The 12,293-nt window shown below is 34.3% G+C and overlaps 1 protein-coding gene across 4 annotated transcripts in view; it reads left to right on the top strand.

Annotated features, from left to right (window-relative positions):
- LOC123712588 (ras association domain-containing protein 10) overlaps positions 1-12,293 on the top strand; it is a 95,023-nt gene that overhangs the window by 78,970 nt on the left and 3,760 nt on the right. For all 4 annotated transcript variants that reach the window (XM_045665770.1, XM_045665769.1, XM_045665772.1 and 1 more), the window contains one exon: positions 11,966-12,109. In XM_045665770.1, coding sequence (XP_045521726.1) covers positions 11,974-12,109 — 136 coding nt within the window. In that variant the 5' untranslated portion in view covers positions 11,966-11,973. The remainder of the gene's footprint in view (positions 1-11,965; positions 12,110-12,293) is intronic.

Here is a 12,293-nt window from a genome sequence, read left to right as displayed (position 1 = left end):
TTCATTCAGTACATTATTATTAAGATACGTATATTGCTCGATTGTTTCATTTGTAATATAAAGGACTATGATACAAGTGTATGTATATTATTTGTTTTTTAGTCGCTTCGTCAGTTTGTTGGTCCAGCTACTTTGTATCTTCTAAAAAATCATGTAAAATTAATAAATAAATTTACGTTAATCATAATCTTGTATGGAAAAAATTCAGAGTCGAGACCTACCACTATGTATGGCTCACAATTGTAAAACGTATTGACATATGGATGTATAGTCCTCGCTAATTTTCCACTCTGAATAAGACTTCTTCAATCTTATCTTAGGCTTGACGTCTAATGAAGGAATTTTGGCAACAATAGAGAAGAAACTACAGGATTCTTGGAGTACCAAGGACTACGTTGGGTCTTGGCACTGGGAGAATTCACAGGAGTTATATTACCCGTGAATTTCCTGATGCCTCAGCCCAATGTCTTCCAGAACGACGGACCTGGAAAAAGACTGAAAATAGAAGAGTGACATGAATATATATAATTAGTACGTCTCTTCGTTATATAATGTAGGAGGCTGTAGAAATGTTTTGACCAACCTTCGTTATACCATACCCCAGCTTAGCCTTACTGAAATTGTTATAGGTACATAGGGGTATGTATCTATGTGTTTTAGATATAAATTACTAGTAAATTGTTAACGAAACACAGGAAGTAAATTTTCATAACATATAATGTAAAACATTGCAATTTGACAAACCGATTATTCCGTGAATAGCTTTTTAGATTTTAGTTAATATTATAATTATTTTATAAGATTATATGACATTTTTGATACATAATATAACATTATTAAGGAGGAACATTATAAGGTGAAGGTCGGTGAAGGAACACATCGTGAGGAAACTTGGCGGGTGGCTTAGAGGAGGCTTGCCTTAGACCCAAAAAGTCGACGGCGTGCGTATTTTATTTGTTCACACTTCGTTACGTTAATACAAAAATAATAAAGGATGCAACGGGCGGCCTTATCGCTAACAAGCAATCTCTTCCAGGCCACCATAAATTAATTAGTTCATTTGAGCGTGCTCGTGACTTTAAAGTGTGCATAAAAATATTTTGACCGCAGTACTTGCTTTAAGGTGAAAGTAAAGTTCGTGAATAATCCGCCATATTTTTTGCAAGGGAAGACGTCAGTCTGACTTCCCTTAGGGAAAGACTTCATTATTCTCTTGTAGCACATGAGAAACCATTCAGCTTTAGCTGGTTGTCGCAGTTTTAAAACAAATTGTAACTAAAGAAATCACATCGCATATAAGATTCAAACGTTTTAATTGCTACTATCATTGATTTACTCCCATGTTATATCAATGGATAAGCTTCCTGAGTTTTTAAATGTATTCCCATATCGAGAGATTTAATTTACAAGATGTAGCGATTGCAATATCCTCAGTTGAAGACAGGACTGCTATTTTAGACTCACGTTATTTTTATAATTGTTGGGTTTGAAAACTTTGACTTTGAAATAATAGGCTTTTTAATTTATACGCAACTCATAGCACACAATTCTAAACATAATCGATTCAAAACTGTACTTTAAAAACGAATCATATAGAATATATATCTCCAATTATCTTTTGTATCTAACTTTAAATATATTATATCAGTTGGCACATAGTGAATTTGGGATATATGTTTTTATTAGCAGGTACTTCGCTTAATTTAGTATTTACATTTTATAAATTACAAAATAGAGTTTTTTCAAAATTCTATCTTAGCCTTAGTCTATGGGCTGTGAGAGCTGATAATAGCTGTTCCATAGACGTGTATGCGTCTCATACAAAATACACTTTCAATGGATTAGGTTCGCGTATGCGTTGCCGGCCTTTTAATAATCAGTACACTCTAGATACCCTAAGTTGAGTCGGTGCACTGCCTTAAAACATGTTTCTATCAAATATCGTACTTATAAATTAAGCCTTCATCAACGAAGCCATCGTTAGAATTTTTATGCTCATTACTTAACCCATACAAAGTCATTTAGTTGACAGTTACTCCCGCATAAGTTGGTATTGTTGTAACGTGTCTCTGTGATCCGTACATAATCACAATTCTCTTAATTACTGTTACATAGTACTTTACTTTTTCTTAACGACTGTGTAGTTATGTAATCGAGGTATTAACGTGAAAAGGAAACGTGTTGCTCTTTCATCTATTGCTGCTAACGCTCGACACACTCATACATTGTGTGGTTTTGATGTGGGTCACTCTGCATCTTCTGACATCAAGGCAGAATACGAAATACCACCGGTATCACCTGGACGACCGTCGTTCCGCAACTAAGCGTTTTTGAAACAGTTTTTGCCGCGCCATATCTATGTGGCTCATATCATTTAAATCGGATATTCAAGCGCTGATTGAAAACCTGAACTAGCTACAAAAAAATCACCAACCCACAGACTAAACTTATTAAAGATGCTTTCCAAATCGAATATTACCGGCACACTGTGGTATGAGCTTTATCGAACCCTCTCCGTGTTTCGCTTTTATTAGGTAGTACAATCTTGCGTTATCATTAACAAACATAAAACAACAGCTTCAAAACTTAAACGGTTTCCGTCAATCTACCTTATCTATAACAAAGATAGGACACTCTCACATCATTGTCTATATCAAACAAAAACAACGGGTAATGACACTTTAACTGATGGTTGTGTGAACTAAGCGATGTATGTTTAAGAACCTGGTTTATGGAAATACTTCATCTCAATTGTCATTGATACAGTATTCGAATTGTTAATTTATACAATTACTTTTTATTTTAGTTTGGCGCCAATACCACAGATTATATAGAACATAAAACCCTTTCGATTGCTTTGCGACCACAGAACACATCGATTAATTAAAAGATCTTCATACGCTGGATATATTTCTGTAAACGTGTTAAAAGATTGATTTAATATGGAAATTATGTTCAAGTGTATTTTAAATGTATTAATTATATGTCTTATGTATGATCACTGTACTTTAATAAATATTTGGCAACAATTTTATAAATAATTTGTAAACGATTAACTAAAAACATATCTTTCAAAGATTTGTCATTGTTTAAAAACATAATATTCAGATGACAGATGTTCGTGCTTCCGTTTAGTTCCAAATTCAGCCATGGAGCGATGCTAAAAAATCTTTTACGAACTTGTGCGGAAAGATCTCTAATAAGAGATTTACGATTGCGACCGTCCTATTTTTTTGTATGTTGTTGTTTTATCTTGATACTCAATTAGAAATTAATTGTTTTAAATCGAGCTTATAACCAATATAATATTAGGGGTAGTGGGTTTGCGATGCTGGATTAACAAAAAACTAACTTCACTTATTGATGAGTTCAAAATCTAAGTAACACTTATATTATTTGATATTATTGGAAACGAGAATGTTAAATAAGAATTTTTGAGTGTGGTAAAAACTAAAAGGCTCATATTGGCTTCAAGTGTGCGACCATTGTTTACTATTTTTAACGTTTCATATATATATATACTATTTTTTAACAAAGCTATCATTACAGATTATTCCAATCGGGCTGTTTACCACATATCGCACACAAAACAATACATACACATAAGAAAACAACAACGTTAAACAGTAATTAATTAAAATATTTACACATAGACTAACTATTTCTTACAGTATGGAAACAGACACGAAACACACCTTTTGTCAGTTCATTCAAACTTAAAAATTTATGTTAATCTGTGCAGTTCATTTATATTTAAAGTTGACATACATTTCGAATTTTGAATATTCGCTTCTGTTAAACTATAACAATAATATTACTTTGAAATAATATACAAAAACATTTAAACAGATGTTTTAAATAATATAAGCGTATTTTTCCATTTACAACGCCCTCGGGTTGAACTACAGTTTAGGATACCTTTCTTAGAAGTGGTATCAATTTGACCCGTGCCAAATAATATACAATTTAAACCATTCTTGGTAGCCGTCGATGATTAATCAACCTAATCACCGAAGTGATTTGCATTTTGAGTGAGTAATTTTGTCCTCTTCCCTGTAGATCGAGGTCTTAAGTAATTTTAGTAGTCTAGATCTAGAATGGATAAACATCACCTCGAAAGAGTAAAAATAAGTTCCTTAGAATCGTATATAAAAGAAAGTAGAACTCCTTTCATTACCTTTACACTAGAGTCCTTTACGTATGAGTCACTATAACTTCGTAGGGATTTTGGTTTAATCAAATTTGGTTTGAAGATGATGAATAATGAAATGGAATGCGCATACTTGCTGGGAGAGATTATTAGACGTACCGGGCCATTTTCTCCGCTGCCGGGAACAACCTTTTTGCTCTGTATTCGACTGGCACAGTCCAGCATCAACAAGCTCTCGTACTCTTGCTTTAGTAACTTTATAGTTTTCTCGACTCTTCGCGGGAGAGCGATTAGTAAAGTGTATAGGGACTACTAGTATCATTTAAAAATGTATTTTGAAAAGTTTAATGGATACAAAAATGTTTTCGTACCAATTAATTTACTCCAATTTTAGTCCTATAGATACTCTTACTAGATGTCACTATGCCACGTATCGAAGTCGCTGTCAGAAATGCGTTTGTAAACATTTTACGAAGCTAAAAAAACAGATCAAAGTTGATTTCTAGCACTATTAACTTACAAAATATCTAGAAATACCAATTTTCAGTTAATACTTTGAAATCTTCATTTTACATATCGGGTATTTGTTGTGACTCAGAACGTTAATACGTACCCTCCATAGGTACAACTGTATGACGGCCGAGTACTTAGTTACTCACCCCCCTTAAAGTACCTATATTAGTTGAGTCCACTCTTGTGTCTCTTGTTTTATAGAACTCCTTGACTTACTTGATATTTCCGCCCATGGACACTCAATGCCAGAGGGCTCGCAAGTGCTTTGCCGACCTTTTAAGAATTAGTACGCTCTTTCCTTGGAGAACCCTAAGTCGAATTGGTTCCGAAATACTTCAGTGGGCAGCTGGTTCCACACAGTGGTGGTGCGCGGTAAAGATTGCCTTACAAAACGCTCCGTGTGAAACGACGAACGTCGAGATGTAAGGGTGGAATTTCGTATTCTGCCTCAAAGTCTGTTGATGAAACTCAGCTGCTGGTAAACTAAACAGTAGACATGGTAAATGCGGTAGAAGATCCAGAGTGACCCCACATCTCTACGCAACGCCGTCTCTCTGTCTGTCAAATTGTTAACGCTGTGATGAAAAGAGATAGATGAGTATTAAATACTCGACTGCAATTGCTTTTATTTAGTTTTATGATAATGATCTTCAAATAGTTTATTTAAAGAAATAAATTAAACCTTACAAAACTAGGCTCAACTGAAATTTTAAATGTTTTCTTTTTACAATAATTAATACGCAAACGGATGCGAGTAAAGATGAACGAAGATGAAAAGTCATATTTTTGTTATTGTTTTGTTATCAAACACACGGATCATTAGTTCACCACTCTTCCATACTTTTCGAGCAAAAAGAAAATACATACATTGATTTTAATAGTGAGGAATGTTTAGTTATTTTAAATATTAATTTGTGTGTTTTAGAAATGTAATATTCTTTATAATGCGTAAATTTGTAACATAATTATTATACCATCTTCTCGCAAGTTGCCAATTTGATTTACCTGGTGGAAAGAAAATCTATCTGCTTTTATGAAACGTAAATAATTGAAGAAGTGACCTAGATCACTTTACTCCTTAAACATTATGTAAGAATATAAAATAAACGTCCCAAATATATGTCTTTCCTCCAACTTGGATGGAGTTGGGCCGAGGGGTTCAAATACACAGGCGGTAATTATAGATTTAAGATAGCGCCTTGTAGATAGTACCGCTGACCCCATAGCCGGTGCTGTTCAGGGATAATAAACAAAAACGTTAGAATATAAAGTAGCAACGTTGAAAGGTGGGTGTGGTATAGATAGATAGACAAAATATGTCGATTATAATTAAACATTACGGTAAAAAGTTTGTAAAGTAACTTCTTATATTTAGAATTTAACGTGACTAAATCAAGTTTTACATTTTTAAGTGGATCACTATTAGTCAAGTATTATTACGGTTACTAGTACGTTGGAGCGCGGGGCCCCCAAATTCGGCGGGAACGTAGCATTTGCTACTCTTGCTACGTGGCTAATCCTGGCCTGTATAGCTCTGTATATTTGTCAGAACAATGGCAGCTAACACTCGGACCATTGCTGCTACATTAATAATAAAGATTATAATATTACTACAGACTACCAAATAGCCTGTTAATTTGTAGATCTATTAATATTGGCAAATCAAATTAACTAAAGAACAGTTTCCAACAAATGTAACTTTGATGTTATTAAATTAAAATGACAATGGCAACTGATACCTGCGCCATTGTTCCGACATATCTATTCAAAAATATATACCACCGTACGGTTATTGTTTATTGTATTCATCACAAAACTGAGTTCTAAGATTGGACGTAAACATATGTATTTTAAAAACCGATTATTAATCTATTAAATAACAGAAACTGCGTATCGCTTACGGCAAATGTCGACTCGAACCTCAAGTTTTTCGCCGGTCTTTATGCCTGTGTGTAACAGCGTCCTTGCGTGCGCTCAACGCGCGGCGTTCCCGTCTATAATTAGGTGGCTATGCTAAGCATGGGCTACTGATAATTCACCTATTACACATAGTGATGGGATAAATGTATCGATAAATTGTTTACTGATATTTTTCTTTTATAACACATATCTATAGTTCTATTCAGTAAAGGCTGTACGTTTTTAATTGTTGTTAAACATAAAAATGTATATGAAACTGTGTATAGTGTAGTACCGAGTAAGTGCTCGGTGAGAGAGAAATGAAACACTCGGAAGTCAAAACTCGAATCATAATTTAATTTATAAAACAGTTTTCTTAAAAGAATAGTAAATCTAAAGTCGAAAATCTTGATGATACAGTTTTGGCTCGGCAAAATAATTAAAAGTGTTATCAGAAGAATATCGCTTTGGATAATTTTTTTGTATTTTAAAAATGGAATTTTTTCCTTTATATAATAGTTCTAGTTCCCAAAATCATCGACACGTAAGGAAGTCACTAGTGCTACCGTGGGCAATTAGGCTTAGCGTGTACACTTCATAATACTTAGCCACCGGCTATTTTGTTACATTTATATTGCGTTTATATTTCTGTTGAGTTCCGTTTAGCATCTGGCAACTAACAAATAATATATTGCAAATGTCCGCGAGGAAAAATTACGCAAACATTATGGTGAAATGGTTAAAACAGTACTTGAGAAATAAAATAAAGAGAACTGCTTATTAAAAGCTATATTGCTACTATGTTACAAACATACACGTCACTTAAAAAGTAAAATATATCGCAATACCTTCTACGCCGTTACTGCATCGGAGTCCATCTACCAAACAACTTTGCAGGCGCATTCTAAACAGGTCCACTGCTATTTTCCGTATCTCATGATGCAAGCTTTTGTAAAGACTCGCTCCGAAAAGGTTATAGTATTTTTGTGACGGTATTTGGTTCTGATTTTAGGTATTTGTATATTATAAGTGTTACGCCGGAGACTACGGACTAAGAATCTCGTTTCTGAAATTCTCCTCATCCCTGAAGTCGGAGGTTTGAACCTCGTCACCAATGGAGTTTCTAATACATTTAACACTCGTACAGTGAAAGAAAATACTGTGAGGAAATCATACTTTATACCCAAAAAGTCGGCGTATCCGGCACAGAACTGACTATTAGAAAACACAAATGATCACGAAACAGATACATTTGAGGCCCAACCTTGAAACGTATTAAAGGTTTTTTTGGATGCAAAAAACCAAGGGAACACATAGGTCACAATTATAACCGACTAAAAATAAAGAGTATAAGACGTGTATTTTTTCGTATTACGTGGGTATGAATATCAAAGATTATTCCATCAATACAATGAAGGAACATAAGTTATATGCGACGAAATATTTAAATAAATAATCATTCAGCTGGGAGAAGCCGATAATAAACCGGACCGTGTCAGCCTAAAGTAGTTAGCTAATTGCTCTAAAGAAATCACTCATTTATTTGCACAGAAAGTGGTTCATTCAGATTGATTGATTATAAAAAAAACTGTACAATCAGTCCATTTTTAGGCATGCAAATGTCATTAGTTATCATGCTGTCATAATAATAACAGTAAAGTTATTTATTATTGTTGTTAAAACTTATGGTCCTTAAGGCTTTTAAAAATTACATCTCCCCTTGAAAGCATTACACGGCAGTGATCTATTATTTCTAGGAAGGAGTTTGATAGTCATGGCATAACAAAGCCGTGATAAATGGTGCGTTTTTCGAACCCAATTTGCGATTTCGAATCAAAGCAAACACAAATTTATTAAGGCATATACCCGATGTGTCATTTCCAAGTAAAATGTTGGTCTAGTGTTATGCCTAGAAACTTAGCTGAAACGACTTCTACCATTTGAAGAATATAGTTTTATATAGTTTTCTTTATATTTACAATTAAGTTACCTTATTTTCCGTAACATTCTTTACTATTTCATTCAATAATTTAATGTATGAAGCATCAGATCAATATCATTCGGGCTATGCTACTGAATAGAACGAAGTATGTTAAATAAACTGAAAATGTATGATATATAAATGAAATATTACAATCCTTTTTTTGTTTTTGAAAGCAAATCTAAACTTTCCCATTTCTATCGTGTCGTGACTAACGTCCATTAGGTGTTTCCCCAAACCCCACCCCACCCGTGGCATTTGCCGCGCCTTCTCCGAATTTTATTTTAGCCCGTATTGATTAAATGAACTTTCAGACTTGTTTAGTTTTACGAAGGGGTAGATTAGGGGTACGCCAAGCGTTTGAATAGTTTATATTGTTCTATTAACAACAGCAAAATCGCTGTATCGCGTTTAGAATTCACGCAGTTTCTGCTTTATTATGGAATTTTAGGGTTGGGACAAATGAGAAAGAAGTGCCACCATTCACACATGCACACCGAATTTTAAATTCAGCAGGCATTGAAGGACATGAGCTCTTTTCTTGAAAGCCCCTACATGGGATTAGAAATACCATTTACAGGCAACAGAGCTGCAGTCGTACCTACTTTTTAACTTCCAAGACTTCTTTACTTACATTGTTGATTTACTATATTTAATTCTTCTATTTGTATAATAACATTATTTTTCTTTTTTTTGCGTCTGTCGCGCAAACGAACTGTTGAGGTCTTCGGCAGAATGACCAGCGCTTTGGAACACACAACCACAGCATAATGCTGAGCCAGTTACAACCACAACGCACACACATTACACACTTAAAGTGAACCTTATTCCTTTTGTTTATTTTCCAATTTTTTTTGTTAATTGATTATTACTTTGTGTGTAGTAATAAACCTAATGTCTAATATATGTCAATAGCGATACCTTTTTGTATGCAACTTCGATGTAGTTAGTACCGGTACTAAGAGATATCGGTACAATTGCTGATAACCTTGGGACCGTGGGTAAAACAATTCATTTTTCTGCTGCATGATGCTATTTCTGTTGGAAGTTATAAAGCCAGATGAGCCATTTCCTTGAAAAGCTCAGTATATGTTTTATAATAAAAATATATATCTAAAGAAATAGATATAGAACACATACATACCCCGACGTACATACCCACCATCACACATACTTAGTTAAATGTATTGTATACTTTTGTTTTTTCTATATATTGTTTATACTTTAGCTATATCTTTAGTATATTTTTTTTGTTATATATAATTCATTTTAGCAGTAGAACCACGAAACATATAAATAGCTTAGTCATTCAGTGAATGCGTGAAATATAGTATAGAACCTATTCGTCGTATATTTAGTACTTAGCTCTAAAGTTAAAAGTTATTATATACCTAGAGTTTTCTTTAGTAGAATTCTTTACGACCAACAAATAAGCTGGAAATACAGTAAATTACATTTAAACGGCAATAAAAATAAGTCAATTCGTGAAAATGCATGCATCCAATTTCGCTTAAAGATCTTTTTACGAACATTTCCTTCAATAAAACTAGATTTCCATTAAAATCCACTTATATGCAAAACTAGTTACGAACTGCAACAATGCAGCCCCGATTTCCTGATAATGTTCGCGTGCCTGGCGCCACCCGCCCCTAAATTGTGCAGACTTATGCAACCCCCGTCTGTTTGGTCGTTGGTTGCCTAGCAACGGATTTCCTTTTGACCTATTACTTTGTTACCTGCTATGATTATTACGAGCGAATAGTTATTTGGAAATAATATCAAGATTGTGTACAGCCTTGGCTTGTATAAATAGCTCGGTGTAATCCGGCTCGACGGACCAAAATGTACGGGTCCTGTCATCGATCATTGACTCTGCTTTAAATAATAGAGGATTTTATTCTCACTTTATATTAACCACACGCGTAGAACAATAAGCGAAATAATTACATGTTAATTGCTATGTAACGTATAGCAATGTAACAGTTGAAGAGTGGCTACGTCCGGCTATAGTCTCGGGGCGTAACACCGACGGTTTAGGAAATCGCCACGCTTTTATAAGTAAGCCTGAGTGAGCAAAAATGTACAGCCTTGGCTCGTACAATTAGCATTGCACTTTATGTATTGAGTTGTGACAATAAATACTTCATGTTGCTTAATAGTGCTTTTTCTTTAAAAAAATTCGGGTAAGAGAGAGATTGTTTTGTTCGTTAAGCCTTCCGAAAAATAATTACAGTGTACTTGACAGTTGATGTTATTTTGTCAAAAGGAAGTTTTAGTTTTTAGTATATAATCTTGATGCACATTTGTCCCATTATATATATATATATCGATGCCTATTAATTATTTAATAATATATAGGATTTTGATCCCTGGACAGAGTCTAGACAGATATCCCTCGACAGATATTGAAAGAACTATATCAAAATCCTTTACAAAAACGTAAATGAAGCCTATTATTGTTGTAGATACCTTAACCACTATAAGAAATATTTGCCTAAAAGGTCCGCTTTTATGAGGTCATTGGTAAATGTTACAACATTGATTTTAGGGGAGGGAAGTAATTATTTTTACTCGAAGTTTCACACGCATTCAGCTTATATTATTAAAATATCGTAGATTGGTAATACATTTTTAATACTTAATTTTTATTTCAATTATATTAACCATTTGTAATCAGCAATATCGTATGTATAATTAGATTTTTAGTCCGTTCCTTCGGACAAATCTTTAATTGACCAATTTTAAGGATTAGAATATAATACAGTTGCAACATCTTCGTGACTTTTGCATATAACTGCGCCAATTGTATTTGAGCGCGGTGGGTCAAGGTCACATATGCTACTTAAATCGAAGGATTCTAAGATTCTGAGACAAGACTTGACAGTTGGAATACCATTCTAAAACATAAAAGCAGTGTTGGCCTAGTGACTTGACCGTGCAACTCTCATCCCTGAGGTCGTATAATCGTCGGTTCAGCTGGGGGAATGTGCACTAATAGGCTTGACTATGTGTCAACATTCGCTCGAACGGTGAAGGAAAATGTCGCGAGGACACCGGCTTGCCTTAGATACAAAAAGTTGATGTGCATCAGGCGCAGGAGGCCGACTACTTGGCTATTAGATTGACAATTAATCATGAAACAGATACAGAAATCTAAGGCCCAGACCTAAAGAGCCACTGATTTATGTATCATTCTAGGACATGAACATCACTTAAGACACAATCTCTATTTGAGTATTGTCGAATGTCATCAGAAAAACATGGTTAAGTTAGTTAAAAGATGAGTTTCATTATTAGAGATCATATATTCGTAACATATTGTTTTTTTTTAAATTAATTAAATGTAGTGAGACTACAAAAAACATGAATATAAGTTGGGTGACATAAATTTATATGTTAATGATTTAAGTATTACTTAACAGGTGGAGATATGGAGGCTTCCTCATCAGATTACAGCGATGAAGAGGTGGGAGTGCTAGCTCGTGGTCAGAAATTATGGGTGAGAGGGGTGCGGTCACACACCACTTGTGCTGATATCGTCAGGGCCTTACAAGATACTCCTGAAGGTGAGAAAAGCCATCATTTATCCATGAATAGTACACACAACTTGGCAGGATTCATGTCGGGTTCGATTCCTGATCGAAGTGTTGATTATAATATAATACAATTTATTTTGCACCTCTGAGTCGATGCCGGAATGCAACCTATTTCATGGCAGTTATAGTGAAATATATTTAGAGAAATAAACAC

The sequence above is a fragment of the Pieris brassicae genome, chromosome 7 (assembly GCF_905147105.1).
Source record: "Pieris brassicae chromosome 7, ilPieBrab1.1, whole genome shotgun sequence".
NCBI classification, from domain to species: Eukaryota; Metazoa; Arthropoda; class Insecta; order Lepidoptera; family Pieridae; genus Pieris; species Pieris brassicae.
This window is presented reverse-complemented; position numbering and strand designations above follow the sequence as displayed.